At 42.2% G+C, this 23494-nt stretch overlaps 1 protein-coding gene across 6 annotated transcripts in view; it reads left to right on the forward strand.

Annotated features, from left to right (window-relative positions):
- Positions 1 to 23494, forward strand: part of MYH10 (myosin heavy chain 10) — a 160193-nt gene that overhangs the window by 129472 nt on the left and 7227 nt on the right. For all 6 annotated transcript variants that reach the window (XM_049766233.1, XM_049766236.1, XM_049766234.1 and 3 more), the window contains 12 exons: positions 4273 to 4417; positions 6162 to 6368; positions 7243 to 7347; positions 9184 to 9336; positions 10092 to 10340; positions 10912 to 11124; positions 12632 to 12844; positions 14198 to 14359; positions 21061 to 21189; positions 21685 to 21773; positions 22878 to 23001; positions 23084 to 23292. In XM_049766233.1, coding sequence (XP_049622190.1) covers positions 4273 to 4417; positions 6162 to 6368; positions 7243 to 7347; positions 9184 to 9336; positions 10092 to 10340; positions 10912 to 11124; positions 12632 to 12844; positions 14198 to 14359; positions 21061 to 21189; positions 21685 to 21773; positions 22878 to 23001; positions 23084 to 23292 — 1998 coding nt within the window. The remainder of the gene's footprint in view (positions 1 to 4272; positions 4418 to 6161; positions 6369 to 7242; positions 7348 to 9183; positions 9337 to 10091; positions 10341 to 10911; positions 11125 to 12631; positions 12845 to 14197; positions 14360 to 21060; positions 21190 to 21684; positions 21774 to 22877; positions 23002 to 23083; positions 23293 to 23494) is intronic.

Below are 23494 nucleotides of genomic sequence, written 5' to 3' on the forward strand. Positions count from 1 at the left end.
GTATCTCCCCCTTTTCAAGCTAGGTTGTGCTCTGGTACTCTCTCAACCTGTGAAGAAGCCCGTGTTCTCTTCCTTTACTCTCTCCCTCTCTTATCCTCGCCCTCCTTTTCCTGATTTTACTTAAGAAAAAGAAAAATAAAAGATGAATACAGGTACCTAGAAAAGAGTGCATTAAGTAGAAGCATCTACTGCAACAGCCGGAAAGTGAAAAGCGTAGGTGAGCACAGCACTTACCAGCTGCTATACAAGTGAGCGATGGTAAGAGTAGCCCACCACTGAGAATGCAGCTGTGGCCCAGTCGAATAAGACAGGAGACCTCGTCGTTTATGAAAGCAAGTGTGCACAAATAGGCAATGATTTGGGACAACAGGAAGGGAAAGAGTTGTGGTAAAGCCTGTCATGCTCCTCTGGGGGACAAGGCTGAACTCACACTGAGCCTACTGAAAAGGCTGCTCTTAAACTGTCACATGGGTGTCAGAGGGTGATTTGACTTGAACAAATGGAGGAAGTAACCCTCAGAATGTGTCAAGGATTTTGCCCATGATGTGTAATCTAGAACAACAATCCAGAAATTGTTCACCAAGAGACAGTATCTGGCTTGAAGTCTGTCTGATGCCAATTTGGGTTAAATGCTTCCTCTGCCTACTCAGCAGAATAACACAAAACTTAGCAGTTTTAATTTCAACTTTGTTTTTTTTTTAATTTAAGATGTCCGCTTTTTTGGGGCCGGGCGGTGGCGCTGGAGGTAAGGTGCCTGCCTTACCTGCGCTAGCCTAGGAGACGGACCGCGGTTCGATCCCCCGGCGTCCCATATGGTCCCCCAAGCCAGGAGCGACTTCTGAGCGCATAGCCAGGAGTAACCCCTGAGCGTCACCGGGTGTGGCCCAAAAACCAAAAAAAAAAAAAAAAAAATGTCCGCTTTTAACATCAGGAACTTGATCTTTGCTTTAAAATAAAATATTCTTATTTAGACTCTTGTTAAAATTATCTTTATTTAAACACCGTGTCTACAAATATGATTGTAGTTGTATGGTTTCAGTCATGTAAGGAGCACCCCCCTTCACCAGTGCAACATTCCCACCACCAATTTCCTAGATTTCCCTCCTCCCCACCCCACCCACACCTGTACAGGCTTTCTACTTCCCTCATTCATTCACATTGTTAGTTCTCAATGTAGTTATTTCTCTAACTGCACTCATCACTCTTTGTGGTGAACTTCATGTCATGACCTACACCTTCCAGCTCTCCTCTCTTTTGTCTCTGAGAATTATTGCAAAAAGGTCTTTGATTTTTCTTAGACTTTTTTTTTTTTTTTTTTTTTTTTGGTTTTTGGTTTTTGGGCCACACCCGGCATTGCTCTGGGGTAACTCCTGGCTGTCTGCTCAGAAATGGCTCCTGGCAGGCACGGGGAACCATATGGGACACCAGGATTCAAACCAACCACCTTTGGTCCTGGATTGGCTGCTTGCAAGGCAAAGACCGCTGTGCTATCTCTCCAGGCCCTTTTCTTAGACTTTTAATAAAAAATTTTGTTAAATACTGATCATTCTTTTCTGTTCAACTCTCACAAAGATATAAGTAATAGTACAAATGATAAGTCTAGTTTGGGATCTATGATATATCAATTCCTGAAAAACAATGAAAATTGTCTATCCAGAACAGCTTATTATGCTGTTTCAGTTTATGAAAACCAAGCATTATTAAAATACGGTACTCATTCATTTTGTTTTATGAAGAATTTTAATTGCTGGTAACTTAAGTGTATTCATATTAATGTTAATGGACACTATACTTTATAAGAATGCAGGCCTCCCTACTTGTCCCCAGGTTGTTTTCCAAGGTTTGTATCAAAATTAGTAGCAGAGTTAGGGGCCGGAACGACAGCATAGCAATAGGTCATTTGCCTTGCACACGGTCAACCCTGGACGGATCTAGGTTCCATTCCTGGCAGCTCATATGGTCACCTAGGCCTGCCAAGAGCAATTTCTGAGAACAGAGCCAGAAGTAACCCCTGAGCACCACCCAGTGTAACCCAAAAACCCAAAATTAGTAGCAAAGCAACACACTTTACTAACATATCAGTAGACTCATTTGCATTTGAACTCTTTGGACTTATTTCTACTAACTAAAGAAATGGGCTTTGTTTGATTTAGAAAAGCAAAGCAAAGGATTCCTTTGATTTTCTTTTTCTTTTTTAGGTGCAAGTAGGGATTAGAAACAAAACCACTGGGGGAGGAGGGAGATAGGGGACAATGGTGAAAGTTGTACTGGTGAAGGGGGTGTGTATTTTATTTCTGAAACCCAATTATGAACATTTTTATAACCATAGTGCTTAAATGAAATTTTATATTTAAAATAATAATAATTTACTTGGAATAAAAAAGAAACAACCACTGACCCAAGTACAGCATGATAGCCGAAGTGTTGCCACTGGTATAGTTGCGCATCACTTGCTGGTGGGAAATGTGTTAGTCTGAGAAATATGCACTATATAAACCAAAAAGTAATTTTACCAAGATAATCTAGACTAGACTCTATGGTAACTTTTCGAAACCTCTCATATGAGTGGGCCAGCACTGATTTAGACAGCCGTAAGCAGCACATGACCACTGACCACATGAAGGGAAGTAACCTTGCTAGTTCTGAGTTCTTTGTGGCTGACATTTGGATTTCAGTGTCCTCCCATCTCCAACATTATTCCTTCCTCTGCAAGAGAACTGGAACTAGTAGAGTGTGTGTGTGTGTGTGTGTGTGTGTGTGTGTGTGTGTGTGTGTGTGTGTGTGTATTTAAATGTATATATTTTACCTGTAATGGATTTGTGGTGAGCTACACTATTGGCCACAGAAGAACTGTTAGTGATTCATATTGTCTGGCTACCTGCTACAACAAAATTGGCATTTGGACCACCCTTTTTCTTTGCACAATTTGGAAAGAAAATATGCCTGCACAAAAAATAATCGTAGAAACCATTGCTGTTAGTTACATATTTACACTATGGAGCGGGGCCAGAGCAGTGATGCACGCAGTAAGGTATCTGCCTTCCATGCAGTAGCCTAGGATGGACCATGGTTCGATCCCCTAGCACCCCATATGGTCCCTCCAGCCAGGAGTGATTTCTAAGCTCATAGCCAAGAGTAACCCCTGAGCGTCACTGGGTATAGCCGAAAAACAAAAACTATGGAGCAAGTTTATTTTCAATGTTACTAGTGCAGTAAGCAGGAGTGCTTACATTTGTCTTACCTTCCTTGTCTCCATCTGAATGCGCTCTGTGCTGAAAGAAAGTGCAACAAATGTTATCAAGGAATGATTTATTTACAGGTAAAGTCTCTTCCAGTTAATGAGATGGCTTTGTTACTCAAATTACTGTGCTTACATTATGTCATAAAGATATTAGAAACCCCTATTTGAAATACTGCCGTGATTTTTATACAAACCTAAATACATGTTTTATAAAACTTGCTTATTTAAGGACATCCAAAATTCGTCTCATCTTGTACCTGTTGTGTTCTCATCTCAGACACTAGCAACTCTTCTGAGCCAGAAGTGCAACCCTTCAACTTGCATTCTAATTTCCTGTCCTACTTCCTCCCAACCTTAACTCATTTTCTGATAGGATATTAGGAGTAATTTAGTGTATTATTGCTACTTCACGTGAATGATGACTCTTGCTTTTATGAGTGCAGTGTTCTGATTAATCTAGCCCTTAATCCCTTTAGCCTCTTTTGAAAGCCACGCGAGAATTTACGCTTTGCCAGTTTTATTGACACTTTTGTTGGCTTAGCAGGTAGTTCAGCATCTATGATATTGATTCCTGATAAACAATGAAAATTTTCTACTCAGAACAGTCTAAAGAGCTTTAAAGATATTACTTTGTGGGGGCCGGGCGGTGGCGCTAAAGGTAAGGTGCCTGCCTTGCCTGAGCTAGCCTTGGACGGACCGCGGTTCGATCCCCCGGTGTCCCATATGGTCCCCCAAGCCAGGAGCAACTTCTGAGCACATAGCCAGGAGTAACCCCTGAGCGTTACCGGGTGTGGCCCAAAAACCAAAAAAAAAAAAAAAAAAAAGATATTACTTTGTGTTTCAGTTGTCAGTAGACTGTTGAAGAGGAGTTGTTCTGATTTTAGAATTTCTGATATCGCAGTAATGGGCATACGGCATATTGGAAAATGCCTTGTCTAATAGTTATCTAAGGTTTAATTTAAGATAAAGATAGCACCTTCGGAATGTATTTTGAATTTGACTCCATTCCTCAAAAACTTATGTTTCAATAGTACGAAACGTGAACAAGAAGTAGCCGAGCTGAAGAAGGCTCTTGAGGAAGAAACTAAGAACCACGAAGCTCAAATCCAGGATATGAGACAAAGACATGCCACGGCCCTCGAAGAGCTTTCTGAACAGCTGGAACAAGCTAAAAGGGTAAGGGAAGCCCTGCTGTGTGTTTCTGGCTTGGAGAAAACCGTCCATCCATTATTGTTTAATTAGCAATTTATGAACATATTAATTTATAATCATAGCAATTTATATTGTTTAAATGATGTGATATTTTAATATTTAACAAAATGTTTTGGGTATTTATTATATATCCTATAATGTGTAATTGCATTGCGTGATAATTACATTAACTGTATTATTTATAAGCTATGTTAATAATTAATATTAACATTATTAATTAGCTAATTATTAGCTAATTCTTTTTCCCTGTAATATTTCTTCAGCCCTCAACAAGCTAACTTTTTAATTTATACAGTGGCAGTGTTAACATCGACTTGATTTACTACTAGCATGTTCATGATATACTACATAACCCTTGCATTGTCTTTTTTGACCGTTATGAACACATTGTCAAGAGGAATAGGGAAAGAGCTCGACTGACAGCACATACTTAGCTTGAATGAGGAGCTAAGCTCAGTCCTTGGCACGCATAGTTCTCCAAGAACTGCCAGGGTGCGGCAGTGAACATCACCAAGTGTGACTTCCTGGTATACCAAGTGCAGTCCTCGAGTCCTGGCGTCACTGTCCTCACTAAGGAGTGAACCACTCCTACCAAGCTCTGTAGCCAATGTACAACCCCAAGTCATTACAATAAAAGGAAAGGGGCAAAGGAAAAACTCCTATATAGTAGTCGTCATTTTCATTTAAGACAGGGGCCAGAATGGTGACGCAGGGTGTAGGCGTCTGCCTTGCCCACGCTAGCCTAGGACCGTGTTTCGATCCTCCGGCATCCCATATGGTCCCCCAAGCCAAGAGTGATTTCTGAGCGCATAGCCAGGAGTAACCCCTGAGTCATTGGGTATGGCCCAAAAAAACAAAACAAAACAAAAAAAGACAGAGAAACTTAGGCTCAATAATACAGGGTACTTAAGCCACAGAGCCACACAACAAGTAAATGGGAAGGCAGATGGAAGCTTAGCAATATGGCCCCAGAACCCTTGCACCCCACAGCCTTAAAAACATAGCCTGTTCTGATCACCTTGGACCAAAGTACATTTACTCCTGTTATAGTCTACCTGTGGTTATTCAGTTGGGTTTCTGATGTTAACTAGTCCTAGCAAAAAGGTATTTCAGCTCATTGTTAATTCTTTAAAAAATTGCTATTTACAACAACAACTAAATATTGTTCTTAACTAGCAAAGCAAGTTGTATGCAAAAGATAATGTAACTGAATGGTTACTCTCTGGACAGGAAATATTATTTACAAATTATATCCCTGCACTGAAAATGATAGATTTCATAGTGTGGTGGATGAACCCCTAAGTCATCGGTATCTACTACAATAAGTCAACTGTACAGGTGTGTTCCTGTTATAGAACTCTCTGCACATAGAAAATCATGTTTTGGGGCCGGAGAGATAGCATGGAGGTAATGCGTTTACCTTGCATGCAGAAGGTCGGTGGTTCGAAACCCAGCATCCCATATGGTCCCCCAAGCCTGCCAGGAGCCATTTCTGAGAGCGTAGAGCCAGGAGTAACCCCTCAGCGTTGCTGGGTGTGATCCAAAAATCAAAAATAAATAAATAAATAAATAAATAAATAAAAATAAAATCGTGTTTTATTCGTTCAGCAAATGTTGATTGCAAACTGGATCAGACATCGGTTTCACGAATGCATCTTACCTTTTCATGGAATAGTATAAAAATAAAAATTTCCCTTCCCTCTCCTAGTTCAAAGCAAACCTGGAAAAGAACAAGCAGGGCCTTGAGACAGATAACAAGGAGTTGGCCTGTGAGGTCAAGGTGCTTCAGCAAGTGAAGGCCGAGTCTGAACACAAGAGGAAGAAACTTGATGCCCAGGTTCAAGAACTCCATGCCAAGGTCTCAGAAGGAGACCGACTCAGGGTAGAACTGGCCGAGAAAGCAAATAAATTACAGGTAAGTCTGGAATAGCCTGTACCACACATCCCAGTGTCGTATGTCTACAGTTAACCTGGTTTGTCATTCTCCACTGTAAATCGGGACACTTCAACTTCTCCATTGGTACAATGAATAAAAGAGAAGGAAGGAGTAGTGGGTGAAAATACTTCCCATGCCTAGTATTCCAGGCCGTCTGTTTTTTGTTTGTTTGTTTTTTTCACTTGAATTTGTATTTACTGCCGCTTGAATTTTAAATTAATACCACCTTTCCATCTGGCAGTTTTGATGTCACAACCCTTAAAAATATAAATACCAATTTATAATAGTTGTTGCAAATCAGTGGTGCCTAATTTTTTAAGACATACTTATGAGTAAATAAATACACAAACCCCTTTGGACACCGAAGACTCATCGAATCTTTTCTCCTGGGAAAGTAAGGGTATAGACCCAGTTTCTTTCCTAACAGTATTCACTGCAGAAGTGTATATAAAAGCATATAAATGCAAATAGCTTGATTGTCTAACAAAGGGCATTTAAGCAGTAAAAAAAAAAATTACCTTAGATGAGTACTTTTTGGTGAGGAAAAAATGTATATTTTCCTTTGCTACAAAGCTTTTAACCCAATGCACATCCATGTTGAGTGATTCACTAGGAGGACCCAGGTCTTGACATGCATTGTAGTAAGAGAATTCAAGCAAGGGAACAGTGCCCACGTGAGGTCCTGTGGTAGGGCATTTGCCTTGCATGCAACCAACCCAAGATGGACCCCGGTTCAATCAACATCTGAGTGCTGCCGGGTGTGACCCAAAAATAAAAAAAATTTTAAAAAGGCAACCAAACAAAAAAGATTGGTGATTCCAGACCCTTTTCATCTGTTCCACTCTTCTTATAGAATGAACTGGATAACGTCTCAACTCTTCTAGAAGAAGCAGAAAAGAAAGGAATTAAATTTGCTAAGGATGCTGCTAGTCTTGAGTCTCAACTACAGGATACACAGGTAATTCTAGAAATGAGGGGCCTTCCCATAATCATTTCTTTAATCTCTGTACTGCCCTACAATTCAAACATACGAGTCCTACAACTACCTTCTTATCTTCATTATGTTATAATTTGGAGTTTTTCTTTTGTTTGAAATTTTCTGATTTTTGTAACATACCTGGTAGTACTCAGGGACAACTACTGACTCCTCTGTACTTGGGGATCACTCCTGGAGCTGGTTGGGGATTGAACCCAAGCTCCTGATCCGGTGTTACCTCCAACATTTGTACTTTTTGACACTGTAACCAGTCATAATATACAGGAAATTTTCACTATTGCTGTGATTCCAGCCCCAACCCTTATTGCCTGTGTCTGGTACCTGTCATGCTGAGAGCAATGCTTTCTGGGTGATGGTTTCACCATCTGTTGGTCTTATTGCATGCATGTAGATGTTTGGCTGTTCTTAAATGAGATGTTTTATTGTTCAGGGGCTGGAGAGAGAGAGTGTGGCTGGTAGGTTACTGAACCTAATCTGGCCTCCAAAGCTATGTGATCCCCTGAGCTCTGCAAGGAATGACCCCTGAGCACTGCCTGGTGTCTATGTTTGTTTGCTTGCTTGTTTGCTCTTTCAAGCCCATATTCTCCCTTGAATATATATTCCTCTATTTCTCTCTCTTCACATCATTCTAAGTAAACTTCATTAATTAAAAACTACCTTGTATTATCCAGGAAATAAAATACTTGATTACTGAAATTTTATTGCCCTAATCTAAAATAGTCTGGCTTGTGAAAAAGGTAGGTTGAAGCTTATTAAGTTAAGACTTGCAATGAGTCATTTGTTAGAGATGTTTTTGACTCGGGTAGAAATTAGGATGACTTGAAAGTATTTTAGTACTTTTAGTTGTATTAAAAATTTTGATTCACTATTAGTTGTTAGTTAATGCAGAAGTGTATGAGTGTTTCTTTGCCAGCTAAGGAAAAATCTCAAAGAGCAAATAATTAGACAGAAATTAATTAGAGAAAGAGAAATAATTAGACAGTTAGGAATAAGCTCAGTGTGACTTAAAGAATGATGAGGCACATCCCAGATAGCGAACCTAAAGGAAGAAGAAAAAAACAAGTCACAAGTGTGCCTTCAGGATTTTTCAAACCTAAGGTAATGAAAAAGACCTGTTAGCATGTAAAATCCCCCCAGATGCTGTATCTCCAACCCCAGATGAACAAGTAAGTCTAAAACTTACTGAGTACAGAGTGCACGAAATAATCCAAACCAGGCTGAGGGTGAAATATGGATTCTGGCAATCTTCTACATCGCCTTCAAGAGCCAGCGACCTGCCAGAGGTTGTTATTATTGAGTAGAGAACACCCCCAGTCAGGGTGTAAGGGCAGATAGCTCAAGTTTACCCTGAGCCAGTCCTGCCCAGGTTTACAATATCAGAGGATCTGTTTGGGGGTAAAACCAAGTTGTAAGCAAATAGATACAAAGGAACCGAGAAGGATCTTTGTTTTGGGTGAAACCAAGTTGTAAACAGACAGAAACAAAGAAACCAGTGATGATCTTTGTTTTGGATAAAACAAGGTGTAATCTAACATTAACGTTTATAGTTCAAGAAAATTAATTGGGAGAAGTATAAAAGACAACTTGGTTTTATCCAATCACTGGAGTTAATCCCATGAGAACTGCCAAGTGTCTGAACTGATTTGGTGAAGAAGATTGTAAAAAGGACTGGTGAAATAAATGTAGGGAATATAAAATAGTGGGTTCTGTCATATAACTCATGGTACCCTGGTCTTGGGATCTTTGAGTAGAAATGCTGCCCTTGCTTAAGTATTGACCTGTTACAAAAATAAATAGGAGCTTCTTCAAGAGGAGACACGTCAAAAGCTGAACCTCAGCAGTCGGATTCGGCAGCTTGAAGAGGAAAAGAACAGCCTCCAGGAGCAGCAGGAGGAAGAGGAGGAAGCCAGAAAGAATATGGAAAAACAAATGCTGGCCCTTCAGTCTCAGGTATGTGTCCTCATTAGAAGCCATGTTGGCCTAGTTGTATAGATTCAACAGCTATGTTGTACTAAATCATTTCAACTTCCTTTGGGGTAGAGTATGTTAAATTTATCTCATGAAGTGTGTTTTATTTTTCCTCTGATCCAATCAAAAACTGATACTATGATGGTGATGCAGTTAAAAGCATTTAAAATAAAGACACTGTGGAAGAGGAGAAACACAAATATGAAAGGATGGGGCCAAGGGCTAAGCTGTCTCAGGTGCATTGGTAGAGTTAAAAAAGGACAGAACTAAATATCCAAGCGAAAGGCAGCAACAGTGGAATCAAGAGACCCAAACTTTAACAACCTAAACTTAAAATAGGCCTGTTATACTGGCAAACTGGGGGGCAAGAGGGTGGTATGAAATGTACTTGGGGAACATTGTTGGATGAAGGCAGACACTAGTGGTGGGATTGGCCCCCATTCATTGTATGTATGAAACCCAACTATGAAGAGCTTCGGTTTCAATAAAATTAAAACTTTAAAAAAATAAAGACACTGACCTATTTCAAATATGTCAGGCTTCAAGTCAGCTGTTATTTTATCAGCTAAGAAATTTAATTATCATTTAAGATTAATTTTTAAAGAACATAATACTGACTTCAGATGGTATTCTCACAAAAAATGATTAATTTTTTTTATTCCTCAAATGCAAAAACCAATTCAATTCTCTAATATTGTTGGTTGGTTTTTTTCTTTCCCCCTTTGCATAAAACCTAGTTGACCGATACTAAGAAGAAAGTAGAGGATGACTTGGGAACAATTGAAAGTTTGGAAGAAGTCAAAAAGAAGCTCCTCAAAGATGTGGAGGCATTGAGCCAACGTCTGGAAGAAAAGGCTCTGGCCTATGACAAGCTGGAAAAGACAAAGAACCGCCTGCAGCAGGAGCTTGATGATTTGATGGTGGACTTGGACCACCAGCGCCAGATAGTCTCCAACCTGGAGAAGAAACAAAAGAAGTTCGATCAGGTGGGTTCTCTACTTCCTGCTGCCCTGACTCCAAAACCCACACCACGTAGATTCTGGCAAAATGTTCACCTTGGTCACTCTGGTTTAAAGTCATACCTGTTAAGAAAATATGTACAAGATAAAGCAGGGGCTGGAGAGCTAGTACAGCTGGTAAGGTGTTTTGCCTTGCGCACTGGTTCACTACCCAATACTCAGGAGTAATCCCTGAGCACAGAGCCAGGAGTAATCCCTGAGCACTGCCCTCCTACCCAAAAAAATGATAAAAGCAAAATAGAGAAGAAAATGATTTTAAAAAGTAAGAGAGGATCCTGAATGATATTGCAGTAGGTAGTACACTTATCTTGCATGCATATGGATTTAGGTTTAATCCCTAGCATTAGGTCCCTTGGTCCCTTGAGCCTTGCCAGGAGTGACCCCTGAGTGAACACCATTGGGGGTATAGACCCCCAAAATAAATAAAAGTGAGAAAAGCAAAAAGTAGCCTTATAATAGTATCCCTCCTGTCGGGTATATGAATGAGAATTTTTTTTTAATGGTAGTTCTTAATATATCCCGTTGCCATTCCAAATAGTTGTTAGCAGAGGAGAAGAACATCTCCGCTCGTTACGCAGAAGAGCGAGACCGTGCAGAAGCGGAGGCCCGGGAGAAAGAAACGAAAGCCTTGTCCCTGGCCAGGGCCCTGGAGGAAGCCCTGGAGGCCAAGGAAGAGTTTGAGAGGCAGAACAAGCAGCTGCGGGCTGACATGGAAGACTTGATGAGCTCCAAGGATGACGTGGGAAAAAATGTGAGTATCACTGAGGACTTCATTTAGTGGAAGTGGAGGAGCAGGCAATTCTTTAGGAGTGCCTGCTGGGCCTAGGAATGCTGTCCCCCAAAGCTCAGTAGTTTCGGAGTTTGGGCCTTAGATGTTCGGGAAAAGCTGTCTGGTTCTCTGGGCTGTTCCTATAGCAATCATCTCTGAGGACTAGAACAAAAAGAGAACTTGGCTTACTTCTGTTGTTCTCATAATGCTCTAATTTGCATCCTGTCAGGAACTTTTTAAAAGAGCTTCACTGTTGGGGCCGGAGCAATAGCACAGCAATAGGGCATTTTGCCTTGCATGCAGCTGACCCAGGACAGACCCGGGTTCGATCCCCAGTGTCCCATATGGTCCTCGAGCCAGGAGCAATTTCTGAATTGCATAGCCAGGAGTAATCTCTGAGTGTCATTGGGTGTGGCCCAAAAAGCAAAAATAAAACAAAAGAGCTTCATTCTTCTTTAGACTTTTACCTGAATGCCTGAGTCACAGGGTCTTTTCAGATTGAGTACAAGTGGGATCTGTCTCCAGCACGGAGTAAATGGTATGGTGGGAAAGGCCCCATTAGTTTCCTATGAAGACTTCAAAAGCCTGCAGTGGCTAATTCTCCGTTTTCAAGGACAGTGTCTGTCTTTCCGGTGTATATTTTTCCTACAAGATTTGCATTTACTCCACAGCTCTCATGAAATATTGAGGATAATGAAACAAGCCTCTTGCTGGACATCTGAGGAGGTTTAGCACTTGGCTTTCCCACAGTTTTTGCTCTTGTCAGGGGTAGCCACTTGATCCTTGATTTTATGAACTGCAGATGTGCTTTGAAAAACCACTGGGCTTCTCTTTCTTTACATTGGGTTCCCTGATCGTAATAAGGGGAGGGAAGACTACCCTACCTTCTGCTGAATTTCCTATAAAATACTGGGAGTACCCTCATGGTCAATATTCCTCATGGTCAGGAAAGCAGCAGAAAAATGGCCATGATTATCCAGGGAAATTTGGAGAGAACTCCATAGATACACATACAGCAGGCAAATGATGTCTCAACAAATTCCTCTGATCCCATGTTCTTTGCATTTTGGATTTTTAAAGGTTTCCTAGCTTCAAGGTCTTCATAGAATAAATAAATCAAGGGTCGGAGAAGTAGCACAGTGGGTGGGGGTTTGCCTTGCACACGGCCAACCCAGGTTCAATCCCTGGCATTGCATATAGTCCCCGAGTCTGCCACGAACAATTTCTGATCTCAGAGCCAGTAGTAACCCATGAGCACTGCCAGGCGTGGCCCCAAAAATAAAACAGAAAAGGGAATAAAGAATTGGATAATGGTATACTGTTATAAATGGCAAACTCTGAAACGAGGAATTGCAGCAACCAGAGAGGGAAAGGGAAGATTTTGTGAAACATGTTGGGAGGCTGCCCAGAGTAGTTGATATAAAACAAACCTACTGCCTTTGTGCCCCCGCCAAAGATCAACTCTTTTCTGCTGCTTCCTGTGATCTAGGTTCATGAACTTGAAAAGTCGAAACGGGCACTGGAGCAGCAAGTGGAAGAAATGAGGACCCAGCTCGAGGAACTGGAAGATGAACTTCAGGCTACTGAAGATGCCAAGCTACGCCTAGAGGTTAACATGCAGGCAATGAAGGCCCAGTTTGAAAGGGACTTACAGACCAGAGATGAGCAGAATGAAGAAAAGAAGCGGCTGCTGATTAAACAGGTAGGTCGAAAGAGGAGTGAAGTGACTTTGGAAGAAGTTGCTTATTTCACAAAGCCCATTGGTATATCAGTATCCTATTAGAACAAAGCTGCGAATAAACTTAATTGTAAGTTGATCATTCTTTTAATATAATAAAGTCTTTATTTTATATTTATCAATAGCTGCTTATAAGCCAGTATACCCATCCTTTTAAGAGTCCTTCGTGAACTCAAGCGAAAACACAGTTTGGCTCAAGTTCTAGAAGATGATTCTGCATTTATCTGAAATTCAAATTGCATGAGCTCATTAAACCACTTTTAAAATGGAAATAAAATCAAAAAAGGTTTTAATGAATTGGATATATTTTGAGACCGTCCCTTAGTATCGTCTTGGATCTTAGATAGATAGATAGATAGATAGATGGATGGATGGATGGATGGATGGATGGATGGATGGATGGATGGATGGATGGATGGATGGATAGATAGATAGATAGATAGATAGATAGATAGATAGATAGATAGATAGATAGATAGATGATTGGTAGATTATTGGTAGATAGATAGGTAGATAGATAGATAGATAGATAGATAGATAGATAGATAGATAGATAGATAGATAGATAGATAGATAGATAGATAGATGATAGATAGAGTTGTGTTTAACTTCATTGGTTTCATCCCATTACTAATAATTCGTTGCTGGATTGACAAATTAGCTTAACTTAGTACCTTTAAAAAAAAGTCCTTTTTTCACTCAGGTTCTGTGGGCCAAAATTTAGAGTCTGCTTGGCAGGACACTTCCTCTTGAAGGCCTGGCATCTGCTGAAGGAACTAGCATCTAAGCTTAAGACTCCAGCATATATATCACCACAGGGGTCTCATTGAAGTTTCCTAGGAGAAACTTTTCCAGGAAGTTGTTTCCATCTTTCAATTTTGTTGTATCCTAGACTATGAGCTTAAAAACGGGGACTTGGCCATCTATATCCTAGCTGTCAGTGGAAAAGGTTTCTAGTAGATTTGTTTAAATATCTCCTTGAGGGGCCGGCGAGGTGGTGCTAGAGGTAAGGTGTCTGCCTTGCAAGCGCTAGCCAAGGAAGGACCGCGGTTCGATCCCCCGGCGTCCCATATGGTCCCCCCAAGCCAGGGGCAATTTCTGAGTGCTTAGCCAGGAGTAACCCCTGAGCATCAAACAGGTATGGCCCGAAAAAAAATATATCTCCTTGAACAAAACTTTACTACTGTGATTTTGTTGTTGTTGTTAATAGTTGCTTGGTAGCAGAAGATAAAACTACAGAATAACCAGAGCTCTTACTAATGACAAGCATAACTTGCCCTCGGGTCTGTTCAGACATAACCCAGTGTTGTCCATTAGGTGCGAGAACTTGAGGCAGAATTGGAAGATGAACGGAAACAGCGGGCTCTGGCTATTGCTTCGAAGAAAAAAATGGAAATAGACCTAAAGGACCTTGAAGCTCAAATTGAAGCTGCCAACAAAGCCAGGGATGAAGTCATCAAGCAACTTCGCAAACTACAGGTATGTTAGAGCTAATCATGTCTTTGATGTTGTCATCTGTCCCTGGTAAGACCAAGCATGATCACCTTGCTGTCAAACACAGTACTAACTCGGAATCACTCTGGAAAGCACAGTGGAGCTGGGGAACTGTTGTTGTAGAGCTGTGGTAGTTGGACAGAAAGATGGCACTTGTATGTGTCCAGTATCTACACAATATTCTTGGCCCCGGAGTGAGTCTTGGAGAGAGCTGGAGTTGAGTCACTGGGTGAAGCAACTACCATGCTCTTTGGGGTTCAAAACCCATGATTTATTGTTTTGTTTTATGGGGGCCTCACCAAGTTGTCAAAGGGTATGGAGATCACTTCCAGGGATTCTCTGCCAATTTGCCTTTTGGTTGAATATTGGGGCCTGGGAATGTGGTGCTGCTCTTTTTGGCCTACAGTGCCAGGAAAGACCAAATGGACCTTTGTACTACTCTCTCCCCAGTCCCACCTCTGATCATTCTTTAACATGCCACTTGAGAGAAGTATGCCAACTTACCTCCTTTAGATGTTAATAGCCTTAGTCATCTTTTCAGTCAGATTATAGAAGATTTAATCATGTGGCTCAAAAGGCATGCTGGGGGGCCGGGCAGTGGCGCTAAAGGTAAGGTGCCTGCCTTACCTTCGCTAGCCTAGGACGGACCGCGGTTCGATCCCCCGGCATCCCATATGGTCCCCCAAGCCAGGAGCGACTTCTGAGCGCATAGCCAGGAGTAACCCCTGAGCGTCACCGGGTGTGGCCCAAAAACCAAAAAAAAAAAAAAAAAAAAAAAGGCATGCTGGAAGTCTACAATAATTGACAGTATTGGTAGGCATGCAATAGCCCTCTTGTACATGACTGGAAACATAAATTGGCACAATCTCTCTGAGGAGGATGTTTGTCAATTTTGTGACAAAGGCTATAAAATTCCTGGGCCAAAGAGAGAGAGAGAGAGCTCGACAATCAACAATAATGGGCTCATGATTTGCATGCCAGAAGCATCACATGGTTTCCCAAGTACACACAAAAAGCCTTCACCTGTTGCTTTCCCCTTGGCAGTTTCACATCCTGAGAATTTATTACAGCAAAGTATACAGATTTAAAAAATAGAAAAGATCGTAGCTGATCTTTATGAGCAAAATGAAGATGTATTGCTAACTGGTGTAGGTTTTTTTATTTATTTAAAGAAAATGCATCACATCGTTGACATAGTTGATCATACATTTGTTTCCAGATAAGTGAAAGCAAAGTCAATTTAAAAAGTTAAAAGAAAAAGCACAGTAGCAAGCTCATTTGTGGAAATTACTGTTACCACCAATGAAGTTATTAATACAATAACAGGAGGTTTAATAAGCTCTGTTACAAGTCTAGTGTGTTAAATTGGACAACAAAGTTGTCCAGAAATTCAAAACAACTATCCTATAGATTTTAGGGGCATATACTCAGCTGCTGGGCCTCCTGGAAGAAGGCCAGGTTAGAACATGGCGACTGCATTTCTGGGTGTGGTTACAGCTGCCTGGCTTTCCCAGAAGAAGGAAGATACGATGGGGGAGGGTGCCCACATGAGCTCCCAGAAAAGCCCTGGTGATAGCAGCCTATCAACTGGCATACCTGAAGTGTGGTTAGATCATAGTCCTAGCAGGGAATCTTAGAGGGTCAGTGATGAAGCACGCCTTTGGGGAAATGGCGAATCTGGGTGGTGGAGGCAGCAAGCGTAGCTTTGGCAGGGTGAGATAGCCAGCTATGTGCTTCGTGAGCCAGTGTAATCTTTCTCGGCTCAGTTTACATCTTGTTAGAGTAAAGAGTGAGTCTATGGAGCTGGCCTGGTTCAAGCATGGCAGCTGTGCTTGTCCTGTTATGTTTTTATTTTTTTTTCTTAATAAATATTTAAGCCATCACGATTACAAGCATGTTTGTAGTTGGGTTTGTCATAAACAGAATACCCCCCTTCACCAGTGCAACATTCCCCCTATCAATGCCCACCCTCCTGGCCCACCCCTGCCTGCATTCGAGACAGGCATTCTACTTCTCTCATTCTTTAACATTGTGTTTGTAAGTGAGCAAAGCCAGGGGTTGCAGAGAACTGAGTGGCCTGGACCCCAGTAAGCAAATGTCGAACACTAGGGATTTGACCACATCACCATATCTTGCTAGGCAGATGCTCTAAGCTACTGTGTGGCTTTTCCAGGCCTGTGCAGCCATTTAAATGGTACGGCTAGATATGCAGTGAGAGCTAGGGTTAAACAGATAAGTGGGGCAAATTAGCATATCATTTGTATATAACATGTGTGTAGGTCTTTATATATAGACATATATGCATAGAAACCATTTGGTAGAAAGCATGAGTTCTTTTATGGTAATGTCAAAGGTTTTCCTTAAATATTCAAATAACTTAAATGAGGATTGTTATCAAGATAAAATTGTAATTGTAGTCTTTAACAGCTTGATTAAGAGGTAGTTCATGTACCATGCAATTTGTCTACCTACTTGTTTGCTGTGCTCTTTTAAGTATTTCTTTAGGACATACAACCATGTCTTCTATCTACTTTGGGACAATTTTAGTTGTCCCCCTAAAAGAAAGCTTTTCCCTAATAGCTGTTCTTCCTGATTTTCTACTTTCCCTACCCTGTCCAACACGAATTAATCAGCAATTCCGTCTCCCCATTTGCATTTGAAACTGGGAGTTTCAAATAAATGGAATCCATACAGCATGTTGCCTTTGTCACAGACTTGTAAGCTCCAGGCTCAAATTTCGTGGCATCAATAAGTACAGCTATTTGTTTTTACTACCAATAGGCATGCCACTCTATAAATATATATTGCCTGTTCATTTATCTGTTGATCAGTTGCTGGACATTTGGATATTTCTGCCTCTTGGTTACTATGAATAATGCGAGGTTATTCGTGTACACATTTCCGGTGCTTTCAGTTTCTTGGGTATATGTAGGAGTAAAATTGCAAAATTGTTTGTTTGTTTGTTTTTTGGGCCATACCCGGTGATGCTTGGGGGTTACTTCTGGCTATACGCTCAGAAATCACTCCTGGCTTGGGGGACCATATGGAACACTAGGGGATCAAACCACGGTCCATCCTAGGCTAGCGCCAGCAAGGCAAACACCTTACAGCACTGCGCCACCACCCCGGCCCCTAAAATTGCTAAATTATTGTGTGAACTTTACTTTGAAGAACTGTCAAACCTTTCCTCCACAATATCTATATTCCCAACAGCTATGATGAGGCAATTTAACATTTTGCTTTTGTCCATATTTAATTATAGCCATTCTAGTGAATATAAAACTTTTTTATTGTATTTTTATTTGCTTTTCCTTAATGATTTCAGTCTTATCATATGCTTATTGGCAATTATTTTGCTTGACGACATCTTTGAGGTATTATTGAGCTAAAATACTTCTCTATATACTGAATAATTTTCTTAGGATTTTTTTTTTTTTTTTTTTTTGGTTTTTGGGCCACACCCTGTGACGCTCAGGGGTTACTCCTGGCTATGCGCTCAGAAGTTGCTCCTGGCTTCTTGGGGGACCATATGGGAGCCAGGGGATCGAACCGCGGTCCGTCCTAGGCTAGCGCAGGCAAGGCAGGCACCTTACCTCCAGCGCCACCGCCCGGCCCCTTAGGATTTTTAAATACCGATTTCGTTGAATTTTTTGTTCGCTAACTTCATGGTATTGTTTGTGATACAAAGTTTTCTATTTCTTTTTTTTTTTTTTTTTTTTTTTTTTTTTTTTTTTTTGGTTTTTGGGCCACACCCTGTGACGCTCAGGGGTTACTCCTGGTTATGCGCTCAGAAGTTGCTCCTGGCTTCTTGGGGGACCATATGGGACGCCGGGGGATCGAACCGCGGTCCATCCTAGGCTAGCGCAGGCAAGGCAGGCACCTTACCTCCAGCACCACCGCCCGGCCCCAAAGTTTTCTATTTCAATGAAGTTCATTTTTTCGTTTGGTTTGGTTTGGTTTGGTTGTTTTTTTTGGTTTTTGGGTCACACCCGGCAGCGCTCAGGGGTTCCTCCTGGCTCTATGCTCAGAAATTGCCCCTGGCATGCTCGGGGGACCATGCAGGATGCCGGGATTCGAACCACGGTCCTTCCATATGCAAGGCAAACATTTTACCTCCGTGCTATCTCTCTGGCCTCTGTTTTTTGTTTTTAATTTCTTGAGCTTTTGTTTCTTCAAAGGAGGCTAAGGCACTTGTCTAGCAAATGCCAAACGTCTGACCCAGTTTAGATGTCCGGAACTTCATAAGATCCCCAAGTACAGCCAGAAATGATTCCTGAACACAGAGCTAGGAGTGAGCTCAGGTAGATGTGGCCCCAAAACCAAAACACTTCTTAATTGCCCCAGGGCCTAGAGTGATGATACAGCAGGTAGGTTGTTTTCTTGCACACAGCCAACCTGGATATGATTCCTGGCACCCCAAAAAGTCCCCTGAACACCAACAAATGAAAAATAAAAGAGTATCGCAAAGTTATGGAGAATATTGGACTATTTTTTAAATTTATTTGCTATTATATGGTTTGAGTATAGACCCAACTTCATTCTTTCAGTTATGAGTATCTAGTTATCCTAGAATTATATAATATTTAAAATTATTTTTATAGGGGCTATAGTGATAGCACAGTGGCAGAGCATTTGCCTTGCAAGTGGCCAACCCGGAATGGACCTGGGTTCAGTTTCTGGCATTCTGTCTGGTCCCCCAGCCTGTCAGGAGTAACCTTTGAGCACCGCCGGGTATGGCCCAAAAACCAAAAAAAAATTTTTTTATAAAGGCCATACACTTGTGGTGATGCTGTGCCTAGCAGTGTTTGGGTCATGCTGTGATGGGCCTTAAGTCAGGGTCTGGTACATGAGCTTTACCATTTGAGTACTTCCCAACCACCCCAGAACCTTTTAATAAAATTATGGCCCCTTTGAATTGCTTTGTCAGTTTCTCGCAGAATTCAATGCCCGTAGACTTAATTATTTTTATACTCTTCATTCTTACTTTTTTGTCCTCACACTGTCTGGTTTTACCCTTGCTTTGTAGTTTTAAAAATGAGGAATGGAGGGGCCGGGCGGTGGCGCTGGAGGTAAGGTGCCTGCCTTGCCTGTGCTAGCCTAGGACGGACCGCGGTTCGATCCCCCGGCATCCCATATGGTCCCCCCAAGAAGCCAGGAGCAACTTCTGAGCGCATAGCCAGGAGTAACCCCTGAGCGTCACAGGGTGTGGCCCAAAAACCAAAAAAAAAAAAAAAAAAAAAATGAGGAATGGGACTTCAGTTTGCTCTGTTTCTAGATTATTTACAATTCCTTGCAATTTCATACTAATGCTAGCATAAATATCAGTTTGTTTCCCTCAAAAATGAGCTTTGTGGGCCCAGAGCTGTGGCACAAGCTATAGGGCATTTGCCTTGCACGCACTGATCTAGAATAGACCGGGGTTCGATCCCCCGGCATCTCATATGGTCCCCCAAGCCAGGAGCAATTTCTGAGAGCATAGCCAGGAGTAACTCCTGAGCGTCACCAGGTGTGGCCCAAAAATCAAAAAAAAAAAGAAAGAAATAGCTCCTGGCAGGCTCGCAGGACCATTTGGGATTCCAGGGATCGAACCCAGGCCCATCTGGGTCAGCAGTGTGCAAGGAAACGCTCTACTTCTGTTCTATCACTCCAGCCCCTATCACTGATTTTTTTTGTGTTGATCATATTTTATTTTTAATGCTGTTATAAAGTAATTTTTCTTCATTTTTATAATGTTTCTAGTTGAATTAGAATCTAGACTGAATTAGAATCTCTGTTACGTTGTTTCTATAGAACTGCAGTGAGATCTGATATGCTATTTTATTGCTTATTTTATTATTGTTGTTCAGGGAAGCATTCATCCTTTGATATTAGCTTTTAGATTTTCACTAGTGGCTATTATCAGATGAATTTTTCCTGTTGCTTATAATTTAATGTGTGTATAGTGAAAAGATACTGTTTTTTTTCCAAATGCTGCTGTGTACTGACTGGGCTGATCACATCACATTAATCCATAAAGGTTGTAGACTAAGCACTTTGCATCTCTATTCATAAGGGACATTTGACCTAAAAAAAAAAAGACTTTTATCTCTCTTCATTACTTATACCTCTTTTGGGGATGGGAGGAGGAGTGGACTGCCTGGAAATTGAACCCAAGACTTCACACATTCATTTCATGTGTTCTACCATTGAACCACAACTCCGGCCTATATGCATTTTTATATTTATCATAACAATTACTTTCGGGCCGGGAAGGTGGCGCTAGAGGTAAGGTGTCTGCCTTGCAAGCGCTAGCCAAGGAAGGACCGCGGTTCGATCCCCCGGCGTCCCATATGGTCCCCCAAGAAGCCAGGAGCAACTTCTGAGCGCATAGCCAGGAGTAACCCCTGAGCGTCAAACGGGTGTGGCCCAAAAACCAAAAAAAAAAAACAATTACTTTCATAAGTTAGGGAAATTTTATGTCTAAAAACCAAAAATAAAAAGTGTCCCATGGAGCCAGAGTGATAGCACAGCGGTTGCCTTGCATGTAGCCAACCCTAGACAAGTTCGATTCCCGACAACCCATATGGCAGGTCCCTGAGCCTTCCAGGAACGATTTCTGAGCACAGAGCCAAGAGTAATCTCTGAGTGACCCCCTCCCACCCAAAAAAGGAAAAAGTGTCTCACACCTTATCATTGAATAATTTTAGGCCCAGATGAAGGATTACCAACGCGAATTAGAAGAAGCACGCGCATCCAGGGATGAAATTTTTGCTCAATCCAAGGAAAGTGAAAAGAAATTGAAGAGTCTAGAAGCAGAAATCCTTCAATTGCAAGAGGTTTGTTTCCTTTTTCCATAACACTCACGTTTTTCCGAGATAACTTAAACATGTTTTCATCTTTGTACCCTAGTGTAATTTTTATTATCCATTTTTAATACAGTACTAGATCACTAATCATCTGTTATTTTTGTTCACAAATTTGTCTTTTGACACTGCTCCTGTACTTTTCCTATACACCTGTCTAAAAGCAGAAGGGATGGTTGGTAACTTTGTAAGAAGAAAATCCCCAGCAAAATACCTAGAATACTAAGTAACATCCTACCAAAGACTATTGCCACCCTCCATAACTACCTATTTTCTGGGCCTGAATTTATTTATTTATGAATAAAAAACACATAGTCTTTTCGAGCAAACGTGTGGGATTTCTCTAAGTGCATTTTTGAATTGCATGTACATACCTGGAATAAGGCGACTGCAGCCTCCAGGGACCGTCAGATTTCATGCTTGAAAATACCACAGTCAGGACGTAAGCCAACATTCAAACTTTTTTAGGAACTTGCCTCATCTGAACGAGCACGGAGACATGCGGAGCAGGAGAGAGACGAGCTGGCCGACGAGATCACGAACAGCGCCTCTGGCAAGTGAGTCTTGTGGCAACCGTAGCAGGGAACAGGCATCTAAAAAGTAGTGGGGCCCACCAGGTCCTCCTTGGCTTCACCTGTACTGGGCTGAGGGGACTCAGGCTGTCCCGTCGCATCAGGAGTTTGCCAACTGCTCACTTGGAAAGATGATCGTGAGGCACCAAGCCCTTGAATTTCTCTGGGGGAATGCGGGCGCATTAGGTGGGAAGGACTGACCTGGGTCCAGAAGGCCAACCCTTCCCTTTCAAGTTCATTAGACTATACAATCAGATTCCTTAGACTTACATTTTCTGAAGACTTTCGTAACTTTAGCTTTTTCCAATTGTTTTTCCATTTTGTCACCATACTGAGAGTTTATCCTGTCTTTTTCTAGCACGCTGGGGGGGGGGGGGTGGAGGTGGAATTTTTCTTGATGACTGGAAAACTAGTAGTTGATGCTAGGTTCAATCTACACTTAGAAAGTGAACTTTGCGGGGCCGGGCGGTGGCGCTGGAGGTAAGGTGCCTGCCTTGCCTGCGCTAGCCTAGGACGGACCGCGGTTCGATCCCCCGGCATCCCATATGGTCCCCCAAGAAGCCAGGAGCAACTTCTGAGCGCATAGCCAGGAGTAACCCCTGAGCGTCACAGGGTGTGGCCCAAAAACCAAAAAAAAAAAAAAAAAAGAAAGTGAACTTTGGGGCTGAAGCTATAGCACAACGGTTGGGAGTTTACCTTGCACGTGGCAGACCCGGACGGACCTGAGTTCCATCCCCAGCATCCCATATGGTTTCCGAGCCTGCCAGGAGGAACCCCTGAGCGTCACCGGGTGTGGCCCAAAAACAAAATAAAAAAGAAAGTAAACGTTGGTTGCTCTCTGTGGTAAGGAGGGAGAAGCAGCAGGAATGTCACAGCAAAAGATGACAGAACCTGGAACATGGTAGTGAGCTTGGGACAAGTCAGTGACAGATCAGAAATGCAGTCAATAGGACTTGCTGACAGTGTGGGACTTGGTTCCAGGGAGATGAGAAAAGGCGAGAATGCTGTGTGGCTGGGCGGGTGGAGGTGCCCTGCTATTCTCTTGCACTGGGAGAGTTGGAACAAGTATTGTCTCCTTGTCACTGCCAGGTCTGCGCTGCTAGATGAAAAGAGACGCCTGGAGGCGCGAATTGCACAGCTGGAGGAGGAACTTGAAGAAGAGCAGAGCAACATGGAACTGCTCAACGATCGCTTCCGCAAGACCACACTCCAGGTAGCCCCTCAGTAGCCTGGCAGGGCAAGCAAGGCCTGTGCTGCCTCCCTGGCACGTCTCACTCGGTCCCCCCATCCGCCAGGTGGACACGCTGAACGCAGAGCTAGCCGCAGAGCGCAGTGCTGCCCAGAAGAGCGACAACGCCCGGCAGCAGCTGGAGAGGCAGAACAAAGAGCTGAAGGCCAAGCTGCAGGAGCTGGAGGGTGCCGTCAAGTCCAAGTTCAAGGCCACGATCGCAGCTCTCGAAGCCAAGATCGGACAGCTGGAGGAGCAACTGGAGCAGGAAGCCAAGTAAGAGGTTTAGCTACTATAAGTTAAAACATGGATTTCTGCTACATGCAAGGTTTAGGTTCAGTCTTAGTCTGACAGAAACAAAGTTCCCCTTGGAATGGAAGAAATGCCAAGAATACTGGGATGTGGGGTCAGAAAGATAGCATGGAGGTAAGGCTTTTGCCTTGCATGCAGAAGGCCGGTGGTTCGAATCCCAGCATCC

Source organism: Suncus etruscus, chromosome 20, assembly GCF_024139225.1.
Source record: "Suncus etruscus isolate mSunEtr1 chromosome 20, mSunEtr1.pri.cur, whole genome shotgun sequence".
Taxonomy (NCBI): Eukaryota; Metazoa; Chordata; class Mammalia; order Eulipotyphla; family Soricidae; genus Suncus; species Suncus etruscus.